General features: G+C 36.1%; 1 protein-coding gene across 2 annotated transcripts in view; it reads right to left on the bottom strand.

Annotated features, from left to right (window-relative positions):
• The window catches only part of sh3gl1b (SH3-domain GRB2-like 1b), a 50,308-nt gene extending 29,155 nt beyond the window's left edge, over positions 1-21,153 (bottom strand). For both annotated transcript variants that reach the window (XM_057840479.1, XM_057840477.1), the window contains exon 1: positions 20,796-21,153. In XM_057840479.1, the coding sequence (XP_057696462.1) occupies positions 20,796-20,840 (45 nt within the window). In that variant the 5' untranslated portion in view covers positions 20,841-21,153. The remainder of the gene's footprint in view (positions 1-20,795) is intronic.
• Between the last annotated feature and the right edge of the window lie 5,712 nt (positions 21,154-26,865).

The raw sequence follows: 26,865 nt of genomic DNA on the forward strand, positions 1-26,865 counted from the left end.
CGTTCGTCTTCCGGCAAAACAAAGAAACTGCGGCGCTGTCACAAATCGTCGTATTTTGAGCATGTCGTCGGATGTAGAAACAAACGGCGAGTCAAAATTTACGTCGGATGTCGAAAAGATCGTGTGTCAAGGAGATCATATGTTGAGGTACCACTGTATTACGAAGTGTGGAGAGTTAGATTGTCTTTTTTGTTGTTAGATCCAGTGTGTCGCTGTCAGAAGTAAGTAAATAAAGCCATTTGTATTGTTGTATTCTTTGTTGATGAGATGTTACTACTTAGCATGGAGCGCTAAGCTCGTTAGCGATTATATTAATCAGTAGAGGCGTGCAAAATTTCCGATTCTTAGATTATTCGCGATTCGGCCGCGGAAGATTCGAGAACGATTCACAAACATCCAAATTCCGATTATAGAATTATACCAGGTAAAGCGGAAATAAAACGCAGTCAGCGCGGTCTTCGGGACGCAATGAGGAACGGACCGAGAGTAAATATCATGTGCAGCTAATGCCGCTAGGTTAAAAAAAAACAATAATACCTGACTGCGGCCGTCAGCCGCTACAAACAGCGCCCAGTTGCTAGTTGCTACAAACATACGGCAACATACGGCTATGGTAGATATCACATATATCTAGATGTGAAATGACAGACTTTCCCGCGCTAGTAAACAGGCGCCATCTTAAAGCAGTAGACTTCTCTAGAAGGCTCTGTTGTAGAGAACCTAATTACTTTTTATCTAAAATACCACTAAATCTGCAAAATCTTGACTTGAATTTATCGTTAAATGATGAAACAGTTTTAAAACTTTCACATGTCGAAAGTAGACATGAGGGAAATTATGGAATAACGGGCGCAATTTTAACAACTTTAACGGTTTATTCACAACATTAAATTAATTGAATGTAGTTTAAAGCTGCTGATACAGAATGGGGACTTGAGTATTTTATTTACTGTTTTTAACCGCTAACTTGATACTAAAATAGTAGTTTGGTCAATTTAGACTGAGAGGATTTTTGAACAATTTTGGGGCGAGGAGGGCATCAATAATCGATTTATAATCGAAATGGAGTCTCTGAATCGTAATCGTAATCGAATCGTTAGGTGCCCAAAGATTCCCACCTCTATTAATCAGTGTCCTAAGTGTCCGTTTGTATTGTCTTAGAAGGGCATATTAGCACTAGAGTTACTGTTAGATAGTAAAGTCGTCTCATTTCTTTTTATAAAGAAACCACACACATAAACCCATTCATAAAACAGCTTAGATCTCTTTCAACACAAACTCCCATTCAATTGTAAATTGTCATACAAGAGACTGTGCTTTGAAATTAGATTTAAATTTGTTTAAAGAAAATAAATACGTCATTGACACAATTTATATCAGCACTTTGCCCACATGAAAAAAATAAATGTCACACAGCAGAATATTTTTATTTTTATTTAAATGAACTGGACTTTTGTCTGATTTGTGTACTAAGAAATTCTTTTTTATACCTAGAACCTTGATTAAAAACGAACAAGTTTCATGTACTTGAAAAAGCACAGTTGTAGACTACAATTAAGTTCAGCTGTAATAAAATATAATATTTGAAGGAAACAGTCATACAGTTTTTCTTCATTGTCACTTACAACATGCCTAAATCAACTTCAAGTTAAATTGTGAAGGTAATTGAAAAAGTGATTAATTGTCTGATTAATCCATTATAAAAATAATCATTAATTGCAGCTCTAATGTGAGCACTCCTGGTACCTCTTATTTACAAATATTATCTAATGATCTTTTGCTATTATTGGTTTCAAAAGAGAAGCAGTCCCACACAGCAGGCATGTTTGCCTCGTGGTATGATTTACAGCAGCCAAAACATACTAAATCTGTTAGGATAATTTTGTCCTTTTCAGGGATCAAACACTGACAAAGTGATTAATATTCAAAAAATGTGACAGTGTTTTTAGCACCAGCGCTGCTTAGTACTTTTTAAAAAATATCAGGACACATTTTCGATTTTAAACAGAGAAAAGGTCCATCAACTGACCAAGTCAAATGTACTGTTTTAAGTCTGCTGAGAAAAAAAATACCAAAATACGACGGGAAAACCAGCAACTTCAAGCCATTTCCAACCCTAATTGCACGCCACGCTGGCCTGGAATCAAAATAAGTCTGTCAACAGTCCCGCCTCACTTAGACAAAGAGTAAAAAAAAAAAAAAAAAAACAGTCTGCTGGAGATATTTTTTGCAAAGGATTTACAGTCGTATTCCTTAACTCCCATCTGTTTTGTATTTTGAACGTCGTCTAAGTGACCAATGTCAGCCAATGCAGGCTGAATAAGCATAATAACAAAGAAAGAAAGACAAAAAAACACTATACAATAAAGTGTGCTATGTTTAGTTCCAACCTCCCAACATACAGTATTAGTCATCGAGTTATGAGTCATTGAAAGGTGAGTTTAACGCTTGGTCAAAAAACAAAGTTCAGTCATTAACTAGGTTTTTAAGGTCAAAGTTCAGTTCGTATTTGGTATCGTAAGAGGGGAAAAATGTAGAATATGAAAGTGATTATTTTTTGTGCAAACAGGAATGGATCCAATAACATTTCCAATAAAATGTAAACAATAGAAACCTGCTTCCAGTTTCTTTCTACTCCAATCATGGAAAGACTCACAAACTCATGATTATTTAATAATTGTTCTGCATAATAGCAACTATTGTCACGATACTTACATTTTCAATTTGATATTGATACTCTAAAAAATAATCGATACCATTTTTAATACTACTTAATACTGTGGTAATGTCTCGGAATGTTCCGGATCCGATCACGTGATCGGAAATCAGGCCGATTGCGCAACTTTTCAGGGGTTTGGGAATTCGATGAAAAGGATCGTTTTTTTTTTAATTTTAAAAGTTTTTATTTTTCTATTTTTGAAGGGCTAAAAATATCAAACTGCCAAAAGTAATAAATTATATATTTCTAATCCTATGCAACACTCCAGATAAAAGCGAAAGAGGAAGTACTGTAAACAGCACAGTATTGTAATAATTTTGGAACTTGGAAATTCAAAAAAAAAAAAAAAATTTTTTTTCAAGCCTTGTTTTTTTTCCCAATATCGGGTCGGGACTCGGTAAGGGCAGATTCTCAAAATCCGGTGACTTGGACTCTGATGCAAAAATATGCAATCGGGACATTCTTAGTAATGTCATTTTTTTCCCAATATCGTTCAGCCCTACAACATAAATACAAATAAAAATTGTTTTGATGAACTCTAATAGTGTTTCTCCATTGGTGGTCATCATTTGTGACAAAAACTAAAACTAAAAACGTTCTCAAATTGCGCCAAAATTAATAGGAAAATGACCCAAAATGTACAGGAAGTGACATGGAAATTTTCTAAAATAAACAGAATGTGACACGGAAATTAGAGATGTCCCGATCCGATATTTGGATCGGATTGGACGCCGATATGGGCAAAAAAATGCGCATCGGTATGGGATCGGCCGACACGGAAAACTTCCGATCCAGACATCCGATCCAGTTTTCTTTCTTCTTCTTTTTTTCCCCCAAAGTGCGGTCCGGGTTTTCCAGCGCACCGATTTCTAATCCTTTCCAGTTTTTGCTTCGGTTTCCCTAAAATCCGGTCCGCATTTTACGGCACACCTTCAACACACTACATTTACATTACCGTCTCCCAATTTACCGAGAGACTTTATCGGTAAAAATGTCAGCTGTGTGGGATCACTTCACCTTAAAGCACGACAAAGACGAAGAGGCAGAGTGCAACATATGCCACAATAAAGTCAAGCGTGGTGGTAAAGCTGTAAGAAGTTTTAATACAACCAAACTACTCAAGGATTTAGCGAAATACCACCACAAACAATGTGAGGAGTATGTGAAGAAAACCGAAGCCAAAAAGAAAGGTCCTACGCAACTAACACTGGCAGAAACGTTTGCTATGCGTGACAAACTGGCACTCGACAGTCCCAAAGCCCAGGGAATAACAAGAGTCATTGCCGAAGAATTCATTCTGGATGACGAGCCATTATCTCTCGTGAGTAAAGACGCACCATCCAACACCTAGAACCACGGTACAACATGCCCAGCCGTCATTACATCCTTGAGCAATTTGGCCGTGGAAGATTCGAGAACGATTCACAAACATCCAAATTCCGATTATTGAAATATGTCAAGTAAAGCGGAACTAATACACAGCGCGGTATTCAGGACACAAATAACTAATAAAATAACTTTAAACTTTAACACATGCTCAGATAGGCCGGTATCGGTATCGGCCAGTATCGGTATCGGATTGGAAGTGCAAAACAATATCGGTATCGGATCGGAAGTGCAAAAACCTGGATCGGGACATCCCTAATAAAAATGCCAAAAAATCAACAGGATATGATTAAAAATGTACAGGAAGTGTCCCTGAAATGCTCTGAAATGTACCGGAAGCTACCCAAAATCGACAGGAAGTGACACAGTACAAGGGAGTTCGAAAAAAATCAATAATTAGATGCATTGCCATTCGACACGTGACGATTCGATTACGATTCATAAAGGTTAAAAAACGATGACTTTCACTCATAACTTTATGACAGCCGCTCGTAACGGAACGAAATTCAAGACAAGTCTTCCGGCCGGACACTTTTATCGGACTCACGCCTGATGGATGCTGTCGGTTACTGAGCGAGAGATCTATTCCATTTCAAAAGACTGGAAAATAAATTTGTGTATGAGACAGGCAGGCACCCAGCCGTTATTTTTTAGAGCAAGAGGTGAAGAGAGAGAGATAGTTCGTTGCTCCTTTTCTTTCAGTTGTCCAGCAGTAGTTTCAAGTCATGTCAATTGAAAAATGTCCTGAGTGTGTTGCCAATCCACGTGTGCGTCTATGGGAAGTGAGTACACGAACCTTCTTGAACTGTTTAGCCTTTATTGTAGTTGTTTTTGAGATGTTAACAGTTAGCGCTGAGCGCTAAGCTAATTAGCCAACGTGTATTTCATAGAACGTGTAAAACCATGATTAAGTACAGCGGTGACACTACAAACATGCGAAATAGTACAGAAATCTGTGAAAACAAAGTATATTGGTGAAAAAAGGTCATTTCTAAAGACGCTTTCTTTCCAGAAAATATGGAATTCATTCCACCTGTGTAATATTTAGTGCTGCAACGATTAATCGATTAACTCGAGTATTCGATTAGAAAAAAGGATTCAAATTAAATTTTTGTTGTTCCGAGCATTCGTTTAATTAAAGTGGGGTTGTAATGGTGTATTTTCAAAGTGTTTGCATTTAGTTATATTGATTTGGGTGGATACACTGCCCTCTGGTCTGCCTCATTTCAAATTGGTGAATCCAGCTGCTCCCTGGTAAGACCGACATAAGCAAAGGGTTTGTTTAGGCTAATTTTTTTTTTTTTTATGCATTTGCAATTTAGTATATAGGTATATTTAGCCATTGTTTGTGGGAATATGTGTTTGAACCATTTGTTAAGAGCATTATAAAAATATAAAACGTTTGCATTTTATGGCATTTAAGCTAGCTGACTATTGCTATGAAAGTTAGCCAATTGACCTTGTTGTTGTACATAGATCCTCAATTTTTTTTTTTAATACCATTTGAGGCTCAACTCAGGTATTTTCATTTTTCATGTTCCTTATCCGATTATTCGAACTAACTTGTTCGTCGATTAATCGACTACTTAAACCATCGATAACTGGCGCCCTAGTACATTTTCTTGTATTGTTGAGAGAAATAAGTACTGCCTTTAAAATGGTTCATGTGTTTGCACTTTCTTGTAAAATCAAATAATAAAAAAGCAGCTTAAGGGCAGCTTTTTGTTGAATTGGCATGTTTCCATCGTTCCTGTTGAATCATAAGAATATTTTAAATAAATAATGGACATAAATTTGTTTGTCTACTTTACTAATTAGTAACGTACGATGCATCAATAATCATGATAACCGTGATAACTGTGATCATCGTCAATACCGCGATCAACGTTCAATAATCGAATTGTAGCACCCTGAATCGTAATCGAATCAAATCGTGGGGTGCCTAAGATGGCATACCCCTAATATGTAGAGTAAAGAGGAAAAATGTAACGACCCTTGTGTAGCCCAAAGTAGAGGCGTAAGAGGAGCGTTTTTTCTTCACAAATCTGCTCAAGCAAAAGTAAAAAGTATGGCTTCGTACAACTACTCTTAAAGAGCATAAAACAGGAGAAAAAAAGTCTTAAATAGCATTATTATGGGAATTACAATCATATTTTGAGACGATTCGACTATACACAACAATTTAGCAAAACGCAGATGACGAGAAATTAGTCTTTTAATCTGCCGGTGAGCCACGCCTACCATTATAGGGCAGTTCGTTCCCCGGAGGAGGGCGGCTGCAGTTGTTATGCAGCTAACGTGCAGCTAATGTGCACGAGGAGAGCATTTTACATGCCTATCAATAATCAAACGTAAGTAGTCCTTTATTTAAAAAAAGTTTGTAGTGTTTACTTTGTAATCGCTGTACTAATATTTGACATAATACAAAACAAGATGTTTACTCACTTTCTCGCAAGTCCAGTGGTCCCACAGTAGTAGGGCTTGGCCAATATTCACGGTGAATTTTGAAACTCCAAAAAGGCGAACACACCTCTCCCTCATAAAGCAAGATTTTTCTGCAGCCGTTTGGCTGGCGTGATGCGAAAAATAAACGTATTAATCCGCAAAATCAGCTGAATCCTTAGTCCTCATACAAAACAGTACGGCTGTTTAGTGAAGAAGACGCCTTAACCCGTACACGTCACAGCGCACTCCTCCTCAATGCAAGACCGAAGCCGGAAGTCGCTCATTTTCATGGCACGGGACTCAAAAAACTAAAAATAAATATAGCGATCGCTTCCACAAACATCCAAGCGGTCCATATCATTCAGGAGCATAAAATACCGCGTGCATTATGAAAAAAATATGCTTTTTCGTGTCACATGCACATAAAACCAGTATTAGGGTTTCAAACTAGGTTTTAAAAACAGTATTAGGGTTTCAAACTAGGGTTTAAAACCAGCTTTAGGGTTTCAAACTAGGGTTTAAAACCCGTTTTAAGGTGTCAAACTAGGGTTTAAAACCTGTTTTAGGGTTTCAAACTAGGTTTTCAAAGCAGTTTTAGGGTTTCAAAGCAGTTTTAGGGTTTCAAACTAAGGTTTAAAACAAGTATTGGGGTGTCATACTAGGTTTTAAAAACTAGTTTTAGGGTTTCAAACTAGTTTTTACAACCAATTTTATGGTGTCAAAGTAGGGTTTTAAACCAGGATTAGGGTGTCAAAGTAGGGGTTTACACCAGTATTAGGGTTTGATACTAGGATTGAAAACCAATTTTAGGGTTTCAAACAAGGGTTTAAAACCAGTTTAGGGTTTCAAACCAGGGTTTAAAACCAGTATTAGGGTTTCAAACCAGGATCTCAAACCAGTTTGAAACTAGGTTTTAAAACTAGTATTAGGGTTTCAAACTAGGTTTTAAAACTAGTATTAGGGTTTGAAACTAGGGTTTAAAACCAGTTTTAGGGTTTGAAACTAGGGTTTAAAACCAGTTTTAGGGTTTGAAACTAGGGTTTAAAACTAGGATTAGGGTTTCAAACTGGGGTTTAAAACCAGTATTAGGGTTTGAAACTAGGGTTTAAAAACAGTTCTAGGGTTTGAAACTAGGGTCTAAAACCAGTATTAGGGTTTCAAACCAGGTTTTAAAACTAGTATTAGGGTTTGAAACTAGCGTTTAAAACTAGTATTAGGGTTTCAAACTATGTTTTAAAACCGGTTTTAGGGGTTCAAACTAGGATTTAAAACAAGTTTAGGGTTTCAAACCAGGGTTTAAAACCAGTTCCGGGTTTCAAACAAGGGTTTAAAACAGGTATTAGGGTTTCAAACTAGGGTTTAAAACCAATATTAGGGTTTCAAACCAGGGTTTAAAACCAGTTTAGCGTTTCAAACTAGGGTTTCAAACCAGTTTTAGGGTTTCAAACTAGGGTTTAAAAACAGTTTAGGGTTTCAAACCAGGGTTTAAAACCAGTATTAGGGTTTCAAACTAGGTATTAAAACAAGCATTAAGGTTTCAAACTAGGGTTTAAAACCAGTTTTAGGGTTTCAAACTAGGGTTTAAAACCAGTATTAGGGTTTGAAACTAGGTTTTAAAACTAGTATTAGGGTTTGAAACTAGGGTTTAAAACTAGTATTAGGGTTTCAAACTGGGGTTTAAAACCAGTATTAGGGTTTGAAACTAGGGTTTAAAACCAGTTTTAGGGTTTGAAACTAGGGTTTAAAACCAGTTTTAGGGTTTGAAACTAGGGTTTAAAAAGTTCTAGGGTTTGAAACTAGGGTCTAAAACCAGTATTAGGGTTTTAAACTAGCGTTCAAAACCAGTATTAGGGTTTCAAACTAGGTTTTAAAACCGGTTTTAGGGGTTCAAACTAGGATTTAAAACAAGTAGGGCTGCAACTATCGAATATTTTAGTAATCGAGTAATCGACTGAAAATTCTATCGATTAATCGAGTAATCGGATAAAACAAATATATTTTTAGGTGAACAGCAATTATAAATTCATTCATTCATTCATTTTCCATGCCGCTTATTCCTCACGACGGTCATGGAGGTGCTGGAGCCTATCCCAGCTAACAACGGGCAGTAGGCAGGGGACACCCTGAACTGGTTGCCAGCCAATCGCAGGGCACAAGGAGACACACAACCATTCACGCACACACTCATACCTACGGACAATTTAGAGTGTTCAATCAGCCTACCATGCATGTTTTTGGGATGTGGGAGGAAACCGGAGTTCCCGGAGGAAACCCACGCAGGCACGGGGAGAACATGCAAACTCCACACAGGAAGGCCGAAGCCCGGGATTGAACCCTTGATCTCAGGTTCGATCTCAGAACTGTGAGGCAGATGTGCTAACCACTCAGCCACCGTGCCGCCGCAATTATAAATATACATGAGAAAACAAGACATTTAATCTAATCTTGAACCATTTTCAGTCAATCAATGTCTTTATTTTCGATGTATATTGTTGAAAACAGCCAACAATTGCATCTCAGATGTAACTAGAATTAAAAAAAAAAAGACTAATTCACTGCTTTCACTCAAAAAACTTTTAGATCTTATTAAAATATATATATATATATATATATATCTTACCTAAAAAATGCCGTTACACTTGATAACACACATCACTTAAAAGTTAGGACTTTTTCCCCACGTTTTTCAATTGAATTTCTCTTTGTGTCAAGCCATTTTTAAGTTCTAGTTAAGTTTTAAGTTAGTCTAAACTGTAAGTCCTGATAGGATTTTGAGTTTTTGCAGTGTTCAAATTAAATGTATGATACAGGCTGTATTGGAGCACATTAGGGACCAGTGCTCCTTGGTGTTTTATCCAGCAATGACTACTGAGCTAAAATTGATAGTTAGCATGATTAAGTTTTTATTTTACACCCTCATCACTCCACAATGCTATGTTATGTTAAAGCCTGTATGTAAGACACGTTAGCCACGCATCGACAGTGGTCATAATTAATTGAAACCTAGGCCTCCGCAGGGCTAACGTTACGTGAGCTAGTAGCGACAGTAACGTTAATCTTATTTATTAGCGCTTAGCGCTCTTTATTAGCGTTTAGCGCTGTACAGCTTTAAGATGGCGGCTGTTTACAAACGCTGCCCAGACGCGGCCGAGTCTGTCATTTCTCATCTAGTTCAACATACATGTGATCTCTATGCGACGCACCAGACGCTACCTGTTACCAATGTAGCATTGTGCGGACTAGTATTTAGCAACGTCGGCGTCGTTTGTGGTGGCTGTCAGCTGCGGTAAGTTTTTTTTCCCCCCCTTCTTCCTCTCCGCACGTGACAGCGCGTTGTCCCCCATTAAAAGTAGTCCTAGCAAAACGTGATGCTTAGAGCTGTCAAAATAAACGATTACTCGAGGTGAATAAAATTACTCGGATCAGTTTTTAAACTCTACTTACTCGAGTTGCTCGAGTACTCGTTTCAGCTCTAAAAACAAGTTTAGGGTTTCAAACCAGGGTTTAAAACCAGTTCCGGGTTTCAAACAGGGGTTTAAAACAGGTATTAGGGTTTCAAACTAGGGTTTAAAACCAATATTAGGGTTTCAAACCAGGGTTTAAAACCAGTTTTAGGGTTTCAAACTAGGGTTTAAAACTAGTATTAGGGTTTCAAACTAGGATTTAAAAGCAGTTTTAGGGTTTCAAACCAGGGTTTAAAACCAGTTTAGGGTTTCAAACTAGGGTTTAAAACTAGGATTTACAACCCGTTTTAGGGTTTCAAACCAGTTTTAGGGTTTCAGACTAGGGTTTAAAACCAGTATTAGGGTTTGAAACTGGGGTTTAAAACCAGAATTAGGGTTTCACATTAAGTTTTAAATCTAGTATTAGGGTTTGAAACTAGGTTTTAAAACCAGTTCTAGGGTTTGAAACCAACATTAGGGTTTCACACTAGGTTTTAAAACCAGTTTAGGGTTTGAAATTAGGTTTTAAAACTAGTATTAGGGTTTGAAACTAGGGTTTAAAACCAGTATTAGGGTTTGAAACTAGGGTTTAAAACCAGTATTAGGGTTTGAAACTAGGTTTTAAAACCAGTATTAGGGTTTGAAACTAGGTTTTAAAACTAGTATTAGGGTTTGAAACTAGGTTTTAAAACTAGTATTAGGGTTTGAAACTAGGTTTTAAAACTAGTATTAGGGTTTGAAACTAGGGTTTAAAACTAGTATTAGGGTTTCAAAACAGTTTAGGGTTTCAAACCAGGGTTTAAAACCAGTTTAGGGTTTCGAACCAGGGTTTAAAACCAGTTTTAGGGTTTCAAACTAGGGTTTTAAACTAGGATTAGGGTTTCAAACTAAGCTTTAAAACAAGTATTAGGGTGTCATACAAGGTTTTAAAAACTAGTTTTAGGGTTTCAAACTAGGTTTTACAACCAATTTTATGGTGTCAAAGTAGGGTTTTAAACCAGGATTAGGGTGTCAAAGTAGGGGTTTACACCAGTATTAGGGTTTGGTACTAGGGTTTAAAACCAATATTAGGGTTTCAAACTAGGGTTTAAAACCAGTTTTAGGGTTTCAAACCAGGGTTTAAAACCAGTTTAGGGTTTCAAACCAGGGTTTCAAACCAGTTAAGGGTTTCAAACAGGTATTAGGGTTTCAAACTAGGGTTTAAAGAGCATACGACAGGAGAAAAAAAAAGTCTTAAATAGCATTATCATGTGAATTAGAATCATATTTTGAGACAATTCGAGTATATACAACAATTTAGCAAAGCGTAGATGATTAGTCTTTTAATCTGCCGGTTAGCCACGCCTACCATTATGGGGCTCTAGCGTCCCCAAGGGTTTAGGGTTAGGGTTATATCGCAAAACCCTCAAAAGTCTCTATGTCATTTTTTTCCAATATCGTTTAGCCCTGGAAGGAAATGTCCCAAAATTAACTTACCATTGACAACAATAGACATCAATCCAATTTCAACTGGAAAAAATGCTCATCTTTCAAAGTGTTCATTTGCCCCTTCCAGTAAATATGAATTGGACGTCTAGCGCTGCCAATAGCATCTAAATAGTTAACAAGGAAAATGCAAAAATATCTTCAATTACTATCATTAGTACTGCAAAATCAAATTTACCCCATGACAACTAATTTCTGGTGACGTGTGGTAGTGCAAAACCAAATAACTGAGTCTTCAAACTTTTGGAATCAAATGTTGCATCTGTATTGACACTTCAATACTTTTGACAATAGCTCCAATATTCACTTTTATGAACACACCTGATGATCTCTCACTTCAAAGTAGAAAAGCTGCTTTAGAGAACAGTTCTACCCTCGAGCAACTCTCGCTGTCAAACGTCCAAAGGGTGTGATTTTGTTTGTTTGCCCTTTTAGTTTCAATGTGTTTGGAGTTGACCATGATATAAAAACAAGGATGTGCGCACTGTTGGGCACTGATATCCAGTCCCACTTCCTGTTTGCCCACAGTGAGGAAAATCTGAGCTGTCAGCTGTTATTGAGAGGGGAACGGGGTGCAGTTATAATGAAAAAAAAAAAAAATGTAGGTAGCATGGTACTTTAATACAGTGGTTGGTTAAGCAATGATTCAATCAAATTGGTCCAAACGCAAAACACTGATCAATATTGGTCATCTTTTTCCTAGGGCTGTCAAACGATTACAAATTTTAATCGAGTTAATCACAGCTTAAAAATTAATTAATCGTAATTAATCGCAATTTAAACCATCTCTAAAATGTGCCATATTTTTCTGTAAATTATTGTTGGAATGGAAAGATAAGACAAGACGGATATATACATACAACATAAGGTACATAAGTAATTTATTTGTTTATTATAACAATAAATCAACAACATGGCATTATTAACATTCTTTCTGTGAGAGGGATCCACGGATAGAAAGACTTGTAGTTCTTAAAAGATAAATGGTATAGTTACAAGTTATAGTAATTTTATATTAAAACTAGGGTTGTTCCGATCATGTTTTTTTTGTTCCCGATCGTTTTAGTTTAATTATCTGCCGATCCCGATATCTCCCGATCCGATCGCTTTCTTTTTTGCTCCCGATTCAATTCCAATCATTCCCGAAAAGTTTTCCCGATCATATACATTTTGGCAATGCATTAAGAAAAAAATGAATAAAACTCGGACGAATATATACATTCAACATACAGTACATATGTACTAGAGGTATGCAATATTTCTGATTCTTAGATTATTCGCGATTCGGCCGTGGAAGATTCGAGAACGATTCACAAACATCCAAATTCCGATTATTGAAATATGCCAAGTAAAGCAGAAGTACGACACACTCAGCACGCCGCGCGGTCTTCGGTACGCAATTAGGGACGGAGCGAGAGTAGCTAAACATCATGCTTCTCATTACCCGGCCCCTCGGGTAACGCCAATGCTCAACTCATGGCTCTAGCTCAACTCATGCCACGAGATAAAAAAAAAACAACAACATACCTGACTGCTGCCGAAAAGCTGCTACAAGCCACATTATGTTACGGTAGATATCATTTATATAGGACTAGATGCATTATAGCTTCGGTATCGTTACCAGCACATCTACAAAAAACTAGATGCGGGCGTTAGTAACGGCCGCCATCTTAAAGCAGTACACTTCCCTGCAAGGCTGTTGTTGCGAACCTTCCAAGCGAACCTAATTAACTTTTTATCTAAAATACTCCTAAATCGGTAAAATATTCACTTGAATCTATCTTTAAAATAGTTTTAAAACTTTTACATGTTGAAAGTAGACAAAAGAGAAATTATGAAATAACAGGAGCAATTTTAACAACTTTAACGGTTGATTCACAACATTAAATTAATTGAAAGTAGTTTAAAGCTGCTGATATAGAATGGGGACTGGAGTTTTTTATTTACTGTTATTTTTGTATATTTGTTTACTGCTATATGTTAACTTGATACTGAAATAGTAGTTTGGTTTAGCCTGAGAGGATTTTTGAACAATTTTGGAACTAATGTACAAAACAAATTAAAAAAAAAAAAAAAAAAAAAAAGGAGTGGGGTGCATCAATAATCGTTTTATAATCGAATCGGAGCCTCTGAATCGTAATCGAATCGTTAAGTGCCCAAAGATTCCCAGCTCTAATAAGTACTGTATTTGTTTATTATGACAATAAATCCTCTAGATGGCATTTGCATTATTAACATTCTTTCTGTGAGAGGGATCCATGGATAGAAAGACTTGTGACTTTGTATATTGTGACTAAATATTGTCATCTAGTGTATTTGTTGAGCTTTCAGTAAATGATACTGTAGGCATGCCCAAATGCATGAAGGGAAGTGGAACCATGACTGTGCGTAGTGCTACCAACTGATATATTTTCTCTGCGTTGGGAAATAACATAAGGTGTTAAGAAAAAGATCAATTGCTACCTTGCTTCCCCACATTGCTTCCCATGATATTTCTAATCATAGGGAGAGGGATTGAAAGGCTTTAGCCAATTAAAAAAAAGGCTCCAAAGGCTGCCAAAATTCACTCTACTCATTTTACGCTGCCTTTTAGCTCTATATATAGGTAAAACGGCGCCATTACAGATTTAGCGCGACAATGCGTGAGTGGGTCGTGCAGCGCATGCATTAATTGGGTTAAATATTTTAACGTGATACTTTTTTTTTTAATTACCGCCGTTATTGGGATAAATTTGCTAACTCTACCTTAAGCCTAAACTAAAGACTCTGGATGAGTGTAACATATTATGTCTGTAACGTTAAATACAATTAGAAAACTATTTAATTAAAAAAAAAAAATGTATTAAAAAAAGGCATGGCCGATATTTTTTTGCCGATTCCGATACTTTGAAAATGACGTGATCGGACCCGATCAATCGATCGGGACATCTCTAATTAAAACCCCTCTTCATGTTTTCGTTTTAATAAAATTTGTAAAATTTTCAATCAAAAGTAGAGTTAATATAATAACAATAAAAATAAAAATTATAAGAATAAAGTGACCAAAGTCTGAGTAAGTTTTATGTGTATTTTGCATAGCTATTTTGATTGGGAATGCCAGTTCACTTTGCATTGTTGTTTAACTGTGTGAGAATAGGGCCTCATTACTACAGACTGAAGTGCTTTTCTTTTTGTGAACATTTTTTTTTTGAGAGATAGGATAGGAATATTATTTTTGTTGTGCTTTCACTAAATGATACTTATGTTTGTTGTGAAGGAGTTGCCGAAGCGCGGTCCAAAGAACGCCTGTGTTCACTCGCCTTTATAACACATATATATCTGAACATATCTTACCCAAATACAACAAGAGACACATAATTGCCACTAAAAGAAAGAAAACTTACAGAAATATGTATAATCCAACAGCATAAACGTCTCAAAACTACTAATTCTCCCACTTTTAGAAGGATTAACATTAGTATGTAATGGCGCTGCCCCCAAGCGGCCGGTGGCATTCTCTTCACTCTTAATGTCCATAAACGGCGTCATTGTAATCTGTTTGAGGCAATGCGTGAGTGGGTCATTCAGTGAATGCGTTAATTGCGTCAAATATTTTAACGTGATTAATTTAAAAAATTTATTAACACCCGTTAACGCGATAATTTTTACAGCCCTACTTTTTACTCATTCACTACTAGATCAGTGCAAGCATAGTATTCACAGAGTGGTTTGTTGTAGTTAATAAAAGAAGAAAACTTACATTAAAATGACTCATTAGCGGCAATAGAGGTCCAATTCATTTTGACTAGGAAGGATTGTTGAAAGACTCATTGGTAAGCAAATAGGGGTGTCAATGGCTTGAAGTTACTGGCTTCCCCATCGCATTTTGTTTTTTTGGCAGCAATTTTAAACAGTACATGAGCCTTGTTCAGTGTTTGGACCTTTTCTGTTGTTAAAATCTTAATGTCCCAATATCTGCTTTTGTGTTTTTGAGGCACAGCACATCTCACATGAGTGACATGACCAAAATACTGCTACACTGCAAGCTAACGTAATCCGCGTACAATATGAAAACGTCACGCATTGTGAACATATGACAGAAACTATGTTGCATTTCCGTCTCGTCAGACTAAATCTGGCATTCGTCTCTTTATGTCCTAGTCTCCGAAGCTACGTTTTTAGCTCGTCGTGACGTCACTGACATGAACAAATTGTTCGTCAACGAAATATTTTCGTTATCGTCATTGTTGATGAAAACAATGCTGGGAGCCGTAATCAGAGTGTATCATGCTCATTTTCATTTAATTTCATAGAACTCATAAATGTATTTATCCGTTAAAAAAAAAAAAAAAAAAAATTGGGGCTGTCAAAATTATCGCGTTAACGGGCGGTAATTACATTTTTAAAATTAATCACGTTAAAATATAATGTGCAATTAACGCACACGCCCCGCTGAAACAGATTAAAATGACAGCAGTGTAATGTCCGCTTGTTGTTTTTTGGTGTTTGGCGCCCTCTGCTGGTGCTTGGGCCCAAATGATTTAATAGATTTCAGCACAATGAGTGAGCATGGTGTAATTATTGACATCAACAATGACGAGCTACTAGTTTATTTTTGGATTGAAAGTTTTACAATTTTAATAAAATGAAAACATTAAAAGGGGTTTTGATATAAAATTCCTATAACTTGTACTAACATTTATCTTTTAAGAGCTACAAGTCTTTCTATCCATGGATAGCTTTAAGAGAATGTTAATAATGTTAATACCATCTTGTTGATTTACTGTTATAATAAAAAAATACAGTACTTATGTACCGTATGTTGAATGTATATATCTGTCTTGTGTCTTATCTTTCCATTCCAACAATAATTTACAGAAAAATATAGCATATCTTATAGATGGTATGAATTGCGATTAATTATGATTAATGAATTTTTAAGCTATAATTAACTCGATTAAAAATTTTAATCGTTTGACAGCCCTACATAAAATATATACAGTGGTAGCTCGACATACGATCGCTTCGACACACGATCTTTTCGACATCCGATGAAAAATTTGACTCTCCATTTGTTTCTACATCCGACGACATGCTCTAAATACGACGATTTATGACAGCGCCGCAGTTTCTTTGTTTTGCCGCAAGATGGACGCACGACGGATTTTCTTATGGGAGAAATCAACACAGGTTCCAAGAAGGTTAGTGCAGGTGGTGAAAAAAAGGAAAAAGGTGACGCTTACCATTGAAATGAACATGGAAATGATAGAAAAATATGAGTGTGGCGTATGCATCCGTGAACTGGCTTGACAATACGTCCGTAGAATGTCTACGATCTCGACCGTCCTCAGACCTCCGTTCGCCAGTCTTTATAAGTTAAGGTGACAATCATTATTGGGGCAGTTTTGTCAGGTTTTCAATCATTTATTTCAGAACTTGTGCAACACAACATGCTAATTGTCCACCGCAGTTGACGCCAACAACAAAACACTAAAAGAGAAAGTAAAATCTCTATCACACCTTTCTCAGTCTTTCATGTCAGCCCCGCGGTGCGCTCTGGTATAGCACGCAAAATACGTCTGCCACATTGGAACCTGGTTTGTCACACTACTACAGGAATTATTATTATCATGCCGATTTTTATTTTTAAGGTGCACCTGACTATAAGCTGCCACCAGTCAAATTTGACACATAAAAGACATTTGTTCATAGAGCCACACTGGACTATAAGCCGCAGCTGTCCTCACTCTATTACATTATTATTATTACATTATTATATTATATATTACATTATTTATTTACAAGAAAAGATATTAACCAGTACCACTTTATTTGACAGCGGCATCATATGACTGTCATAAGACAAAATGAACCACCCTGAAGCTTTGAACCAATTGGCTACAAAGCTTCATTGCTTCAAGAAGCTTCATTTGGCCTTCACTGCTCCCTTAGGGGAGACAGTAAACCTCTTCTGCCACCTGCTGTCAACACGGTTGTTGTCCAACATGCCTCCTAGCATGCATTGCAGCGCTACAGAGGTAAATAACAATCAAAATTGATGTTCTGTGTTCATTATTTCTTCAGTTACTGTTCCAGTTGTTTCAATGATTGCTAGTTATGGTATTTGATAAAACTTTATTTAACAGTGGGGCCATAAGACTGTCATTAGACCAGTGCTTCTCAATTATTTTCTGTTACGCCCCCCCAAGGAAGACGTAAATGTTTCGTGCCCCCCCAAAGTCTCTGCCGCCACTGTAAATAGTATCATTTGTCTATAAAATTACTATTATAAATACGCATCTGCCTAACATTGTCCTTTTTTTCTAATAAAGAAAAAAAGTAAAATAGATCAACTTATAATAAAGTATAACTTTATTAACATTGTTTTGTTTGTAACAGAGAAGACGACGCGCATCAATTTGCCTGAATTTCCAAAAAAAGTCACATCCAAACTGTAAAACATACATGCAAGGTTCATTTTTGACCATTTGATACAGAAAAATAAAATGTAATAAAATCAGTAAATAGTAACAAATTCAAATTGATTAGATACATTCACTCATGAGGACAATATGCCAAAAAATTTGATCGAAAAAACAAAACTGAATAAAAGAAAAAAAGTGTCCTTGGACAGAAGGACAGTTTTTATTTTTGCTGCTCACAGTATTTACCTCCTTTGCAATGGTGTGGAGTTATTTTGCAATGAGCATGCTAACAATGCTCACTGGTTTACTGATATAAGACTGAGAAAGCAGGACGATTGTTGGCAATATTCTGCACGTTTTCACTGAAAAACAATCAAGCAGCTTATCAATGAGATCGGGGTCTAATGTCTTTAAGTGGCGTCTTAATTGATTTGGCTTCTGGCTGTCCGCTATAATTATTTTTAGACACAGTAAACAGTGGTCTTTCCTCATCACCCACTGTATTAAAAGTCAAAGCTAAAAGGCAAACGGCACGAAAAAAGCGCATTCTCGGCGGCCGAGGTAGAACTGTAGGTGAGGGCGGTCGTCGTGACGATGCCAAGCCGAAAATGGCACTTCTCGGGCGGCGACGTGAGAACCGGACAAGACAGTGGGTCGCTGCGTGAGTGAGTCCGGTCGGAAAACGGCTTTCGAAAACGGCGGCGGCACACTGCTCTTCATATCTGTTTTCTGTGTCCTGAGTGCTCTTCCTTAGTTCAAAAAGTACGGTGTGCACTCTGAAAATGAGAGCGCCACTGCCATCCACTGAGTGGATGTGCAAGTACACTTTATTCCAGTACGGCCAAAAAAAAAACATCTTCCCCGAGGTCACATGCGCCCCCCCCCGGCATCGCTCTGTGCCCTCCCAGGGGGGCGCGCCCCACTATTTGAGAAGTACTGCATTAGACAATCACAATTATGACACTGTCATGAGAAGAAAAATAATTCAACTAATGTGTTACCTATTAACCAAAATAAATGAACAAATAAGCCGCGCTGGACTATAAGCCTCAGGATTTAAAATGAAGGAAAAAAGTAGCGGCTTATAGTCAGAAAATTACGGTATTCAATCATTAAAAAACATAAATAACGTAAAAGTAAATATAACATTTTTAAAAATTATTATTCATCATTATTGTATTTTTCATGATTATAAAAAAATATATATAAACCAATACAATGTTAATAAAAGCTAAACGAATATAATAAAAATGAATAAAAACAGATATACACTCTGGTTTAGTGCTGCAACGATCAATCGATTACTTGAGTATTCAATTAGAAAAAAAAATGTTCAAATTAAATTTTGTTGCTTCGAATGTTTGTTTAATTAAAGTGGTGTTGTAATGGTATATTTTGAAAGTGTTCGCATTTTGTTTATTGATTAAGGTGAATACACTGCCCTCTGGTCTGCCTCATTTCACATGGCTGAATCTAACTTCTCCCTGTTAAGACCAACCTAAGTTTTTTTGAGCTCATTTTTAAAATGCATTCTTAAATTAGTTTATAGATATATTACGCAGTTTTTTTGTGGGAATATGTGTCTGAACAATTTGTTAAGAGCATTGTTAAAAATTTTTTTTTTTTTTTAAGTTACCATTTTATAGCATTTAAGCTAGCGGACATTTGCTATGCAAGTTAGCCAATTGTTCTTTTGTTGTACATAGATCATCTTTTTTTTTTTTTAATACCGTTTGAGGCTCAGCTCATTATCATTATTTTAATTTTTCATGTTCCTTATCCAATTACTCAATTATACGAACTAACTAGTTAATCGATTAATCGACTTCTAAAATAATCGATAGCTGCAGCCCTACTCTGGTTACAGCACCAAGTAAGACTGTGAAATACTTTTTTCGCCATATTATTTAAGTCAGTGAATGCCATTAACGGCGATAGACGTGCGATTCATTTAAACTGGGGGAACTGGCTGCGAATGCTCATCTTTCAGTGCCATTGACAGTGCTAGAGGTCCAATCTCAAAATGGATTGGACGTCCAGCACCGTCAATGGCAGCAACTGAGTTAAATGAATGCAGGTGTTTGCAGGGTTAATTTCTTATCTGGTCAAATGATTCTAAAACCATTCAGTAGTGAGACTCCCAAATCAAGCCATATAAAGTTAGCCAATTGAATCATTTCACCCCTACTTCTATTTACCATCCATCTTCTGCTGTTTACACACGAGCTTCTCTGCCATTGCAAAACATTCTAACCGTCGGGGATCTGAACATGTTCCTCACAGGAAGCCGGAGGCTCAAACCAAATGTCTTTCCTGCTTAGATCAGCAGGGGTGGTGAGGAAAAAGACATTTTTTTACAGCATCCCCGCCCAGATTTGAGTCGTAGTAGAAAAAGAACCACGTTAAAAAAAATAAACAAACAGTACTTAAACTCATCAATTGTTTGATGAAAGACGTCAGTGGGGGTCCACAATTGACCTGCTTGAGCAAAAAAACAACAACAAAAAACTCAACACAGCACAGCTGGAGTAGAAAAGTGGGTCAGCGGGTCTTTCAGAAGGCTGACACATTTTCACAAGCTTTCAAAAGTTGATTTCTTCCAACTAGATTTCAAACGGCATTTTATAACTAATTTATGACCTACTATCTTATGCTGGAAGAATCACCTCCACTTTAATTAGCTTGGGGGTGGGGAGAAAAACACGTAAACACAAAAAATAAACTCACAAAAGTAAAAACAAACCAAAAAAATACCATGCTAGCTTTACATGATAACCACGCAAATTAAAAAAAGGAGAAACTAACAAAAAATTGCCATTAGCACAAACTAAATGGCGTTAGCTTCAATGCTACACCAAGCTAGCTAGACGAGCCGAAGTGCATTGGCGTTGTGTTAGGAAAAGTTGAACAAACCTGGCTAGCTTTGTAAAACTGCTTCTTCAACCCCGCCACGGACATGTTGGAGATGTCTTCAAGAACTTCTCAGCGAGTTGGTGGCGTTAACGTGTCCCAAGTTGGCCGCGCGGCGTTAGGGGGGAGGGGGGCAAAACGAGTAAAAATGTGTCCGAGGTATCATAGGACTGCTCAGCCTTCAGTCAATTGCGTCGGGACACGCCGACTGACCACGTCCACGTCCGCGGGGGAGTCGTCCCACTGTCACCGGACATACACGCCCGAGGCTGTCCCGTAAGGTTAATTTGGTGAAGGCTGAGCGAGCAAGCCGGAGGTGAGCGGTGTCTGCTTTCCACGTATTCAAGCAAACAATCCTGTTGAGGAATGAAATGATTCGGTGCCAGCTTCAGTATGGAGGCATTCTTTCATTTGCTTATGCCGCCCCCTGGATGGTTGTGTGAGGAAGTGCAGGCCAAGTCACTTGGCCAGATGTTTTCATTGCGTTTACGTAACAAGCGTAAGATATTAAAGCTAAAGCTAAGAAAAAAGTTTTATACTTTTACTTAAGTCACAATGCGGTCCAACCGTCAAATTTGCACAGTATTTTCCACGTCTTGGCTCTACGACAACATCAAACGTGATTAATAGTGACAAATCTTTCCTTAGATGTCATATATATATCTAGATGTAAGATGCGCGCCATGAGCTTTTGGGACAAGCGTCATGACGAATCGGCCATTTTGCATCGGGGCAATTATTAACAAACCATTACACTACAGTCAATAGAGCGTTTACGTTTAAATTAGGGCTGTCAAACGATTAAAATTTTTAATCAAGTTAATTACAGCTTAAAAATTAATTAATCGTAATTAATCGCAATTCAAACCATCTATAAAATTTGTCATATTTTTCTGTAAATTATTGTTGGAATGGAAAGATAAGACACAAGATGGATACATACATTCAACATACGGTACATAAGTACTGTATTTGTTTATCATAACAATAAATCAACAAGATGGCATTACCATTATTAACATTCTGTTAAAGCGATCCATGGATAGAAAGACTTGTAGTTCTTAAAAGATAAATGTTAGTACAAGTTATAGAAATTTTATATTAAAACCCCTCTTCATGTTTTCGTGTTAATAACATTTGTAAAATTTTCAATCAAAAAATAAACTAGTAGCCCGCCATTGTTGATGTCAATAATTACTTACACAATGCTCATGGGTGCTGAAGCTTATAAAATTTGTCGCACTCAAGCGCCAGCAGAGGGCGGCAAAACTCCGAAAACACAACAAGTACACCTTTCACTCTGCTGTCATTTTAATCTGTTTGAGCGGGGCATTTGCGCGTTAATTGCGTCAAATATTTTAACGTGATTAATTTTAAAAATTAATTACCGCTCGTTAACGCAATCATTTTGACAGCCCTAATTTAAATTAGGGCTTTCAAACGATTAAAATTTTTAATCGAGTTAATTACAGCTTAAAAATTAATTAATCGTAATTAATCGCAATTCAAACCATCTATAAAATTTGCCATATTTTTCTGTAAACTTTTGTTGGACTGGAAAGATAAGACACAAGATGGATACATACATTCAATATACGGTACATAAGTACTGTATTTGTTCATTATAACAAATCAACAAGATGGCATTAACATTATTAACATTCTGTTAAAGCGATCCATGGATAGATAGACTTGTAGTTCATAAAAGATAAATGTTAGTACAAGTTATAGAAATTTTATATTAAAACCCGTTAATGTTTTCGTTTTAATAACATTTTTAAAATTTTCAATCAAAAAATAAACTAGTAGCCCGCCATTGTTGCTGTCAATAATTACACAATGCTCATGGGTGCTTAAGCTCTTAAAATCAGTCGCACCCAAGCGCCAGCACAGGGCAGCAAAACCCCCAAAAAAACACAAGTAACAAGTTGGCATTGCACTGTGTTGTCATTTTAATCTGTTTGAGGGGGGCATGTGCGTTAATTGCATCAAATATTTTAACGTGATTAATTTTAATAATTACCGCCCGTTAACGCGACAATTTTGACAGCCCTAATTTAAATAGCTATAATTTTCACCGTTTTCAACTGATTTTCAAACGGATTGGTTTTCATTAACGTCATAGATGCAGAAAATTAATTAAATACTTGAAAATAAAAACATTTTCAACACCGTTTATAATTACGAATTTAGCGAGTTGAGTACACACCTAACACATCAACCAATAGATAGCTCTACAAACAAAAACAGGAACATTTTGCAAACTTTAACGAAACGTTTACAGTTTTCAATCGTTATAAAATCTCAGTCTGAGACCAACCTGCGAATAAAAACTCTATGGTTGTATGGAGGTAGATTTGTGTCTATATTATTCAATCAAAAAAAGTTGCTTCAATCAAAAAAGTCACTTCAATCAAAAAATAAAAAATAAAAAAATGTTTGAATGCAAAACTAAATTTGAAACTCAAATAATGCGTTTGAAAACTATTTTTCTTTGGCTGAAATTTTTGTCTTTTTTTGATTGAAGTAATGTAGTTTTGCGTTTGGGCCACATTTTGGCTAGGACATTTGTGTCTTTATTATTCAATCAAAAAATAAGTTGCTTCGAAACAAAAAATATATAAAAAAAAAAAAAAAAAAAAATCAATCATAGAAAAAAAAGCCTTTTCTCTGTTCCGTTGGCTCCGACCTGCAAGGATGTTTTGGCAACAGCAATCGAAGAGAGTTGGCACCAATTTGATGAAGAATACTCATGAAGTCCATGGCTCAGAGACTGCAAGCTGTCATGAAAGCCAGAGGTGATGCAACTAAATACTAGAGATGTGTTTTGTTATGTTTGTTTCTAATGATTCCATATATTTTTCCTCAGAATGGAGTGATTCTGTATTTATTTCCCTGCACTTCCTCTATAAAAGTAACATTTACTGACCACCACAATGTTTTTTATTCATTTCTTCATTTCTGAATGCTAAAGAGTTGCACTTTTGAACTAATTATTTTTTTTTCAAGCTTTTCATCTGAGTTTGTTCTGCATAATAAATTGTCAGAGTGAGTGCTCGTCCGAGACTGGTGATTCCATACTTTTTGCTAGTGGTTGTATCCAACCTACAAGCACCCGAATGTCATTTATGGTCGTTATTTTGCCTTTATTATTAACGTTTATTTGGTCACTGATTCATATGCGAACCACCAGAGGGAGCCCGCGTAATACCAAAGAAGTAAGTACGTCATGCTAACAGCTAGCAGAATTTGATGGGACTTAAATGGAACAAGTTTAGTAAACATAGATTTCTACCTGTATGTGGTTTCGTGAGGGACAGTCAATTTTAAAATCACAACCAGCACGTGTTTTAATTGAAAAAAGAATTTTATTACATTCTTAAATCCACAAAGTATATCACCATTGTGCAATAACACTTTCTCGTGTTAATAACCGCTCTGGCTTTTTATATCCATGACATGACATAAATTACTTTTCATTTAAATCTATTATGATTCAAGAGTAATAATAATAATAATCTTCAAATAGAACATATCATAAACAGAAGGATCATGACAAAAATGAGAGAAAGTAGCACGGAGACATTTAAAAATGCTCTTTTAAAAAAAAAATAGAATTACATCTCTCCGCAAGACAAGGACACTAAACTGAAAATATCATTGTACATATTAGGACAAAATTGAAGATCACATCAAAACCAAGACAAGGATCAGAGATTATAATTCATATTTTATATGCATTTTTTTCTTTTTTCTCTTTTCGATATCCTATTTCATCTATGACGCTGACAGTCTTTCGCTAACAATAATAAGGGTTCAAATCTTTGATACTTTCTGCAATTATCCACAAGAACATGTACTGTACACAGTGACCAAGGTTCAAAGGTCGTCTACAGCGGCGCCTCGTAGACAACGTGACAGGACAGAGAGCAGAGTTATCACCCTGAGGAACTTGAAGGATTGCAACCATTGAAAAAAAATATAAATCAGCGTGATTAAACATTCTACGACAAAGTATTGCACCTTGTTACAATCCAGCCGACCCTGCGTGGGAGTCGTCTGTGAATTTGTCGTGTTAAAATCGAAAAAGCTTTTAAAACTACAAAAAAAAAAAAAAAAAATCTATGCTACTTTAAATGCATGGCAACAAAGGCCCGATTGCACAATCCCGCTGTGCCGCGAAGTACCCAGCTCATTAATTTATTATTTATTTTCCGCTACTTGAGATCATTTGCTGTCTCGCTAACAGCACTGTCCCAGCAGTGCCGAGTGAATTTTTTAACACCTGATGTATGATTGTCTTAGTATGCTGCAATAACAGCAAAATTGTGTGTTGTGTGGGCCTTTAAAAAAAAAAGGACAAGGAAAAAGGGCACTACGCAGTATGGGGCGCCGTTTGTAAAGCAGCACATGCTGAAAATTACGACATTTTCTCACATTTAGCGCAACATCAGTGTTTAAAATGTGGTGTGAAAATTTGTCTTTTTTTTTTTCACATTTACAACATTATTTAGCACTTTCTTATTATTTCAAAATAAATATTTAGACTTAAATGTATAAATCCAGAACTAAATATTTAATTCTTAAATGTAAATCTAAATCTTTCATATATCTCTTAAATATAAATGTTACATCTAAATTCTTAAATCTAAATGTTAAATCTAAATCCATAATTTAAATGTTAAATCTAAATCCTAAAAATAAATCTTAAATCTAAATGTTGAATATAAATCTGAAATATAAATCTTAACTATATATGGCGGAAAACACTCAGGTGACTTGAAATTCCGCTCTGAGACCCCCAATTTGGCCAAATTTCAAAATTGTCCGATATGCATGTGTGATACATCATTGGAAAGCTTAAAATCTCAATTTTCTGGGGAAAGAAAATTTTTGGACAGGAGGCCATTTACAAAAAAAAAAAAAAAGTTTTTTAAACAGCAAAACCAATCTGGGGGTGAGAGCACTCAAGAGCAGAATTACAGACGCCATGACTTTCTCGAGATATTGTTGCGTACTGATCTTGTTTCGATCAAAAAACCCCATGTCGCATGTATCACTGAGTGTCAAGACACAGCTGTGAATGGCCAAAGCTGGATTTTTGGGGGGGATTTTATTGGTGAAACATGGTCATATAACAAGGGTTGCAATGCAGAAATCGCAGACATCAAGGAGTGGTCGAGATGTTCTTTTTCATATATTTACCCTTTTACATGTTTTTCAATTTTTCCTTAGTTTGGATTGATTATTTATCATCTAACATGTCAGAGAAAATGCGACAATAACAAAAAAACATACAATTTAGTGATAGTTATGAGGTAGATGTCTGACATTTTTTTCTATTGTGACGTAATTTTTAAAAAAAGTTTAAAATATGCGAGTGAATAATTTTTTAAAGTCGTTTTTTATTATTATTTTTTTAAACAAAATACTAGACATCAATTAATTATTCTAAGCTAAAAATGACAGACATTTTTGAATAATAAATATAATTAGTTACCTTGTTTTCATGGCTGAGTTAAAACAAAAACGGTTGCGCGACGTCTGCAAACGGGGGGTTTGAGGGTAAAACGGGCAAATTAAAAATAGTTCGGTGGCTTAATGCGCCATAAATCTGCTATGGCAGCATATAGACATATAGTTCTATCAAACAGAACAGTTGTTTTGGCTTAAAATACAGCAGTTTCTTTGAAAGAGAAGTGCAAGAGCAGAAACTGCTTTTTTAGTCTTGTATGTTTTCCGCCATATCCTAAATGTAAATCTTAAAACATAAATCTCAAATATAAATCATAAATTTAAATGTTAAATCTAAATCTTGAAACGGATGAAACCAAATATTTATCTGACATGCAAATTCACATGACTGGTGACCGGAAGCCACAAAAGTGGGAGCAGCTCAGACTGTGTATGCGTATTAGCTAAATATTTAGTTTCACCAGTTTCAAGATTTAGGATTTAGATTTAATATTTACATTTAAGATATATAATAAGATTTACATTTAAATAGAAGATTTAAATTTAGGATTTATAGTTACAATTTACATTTAATATTTAGATTTAACATTTACATTAA

Source organism: Corythoichthys intestinalis, chromosome 7, assembly GCF_030265065.1.
Source record: "Corythoichthys intestinalis isolate RoL2023-P3 chromosome 7, ASM3026506v1, whole genome shotgun sequence".
Lineage (NCBI taxonomy): Eukaryota > Metazoa > Chordata > Actinopteri > Syngnathiformes > Syngnathidae > Corythoichthys > Corythoichthys intestinalis.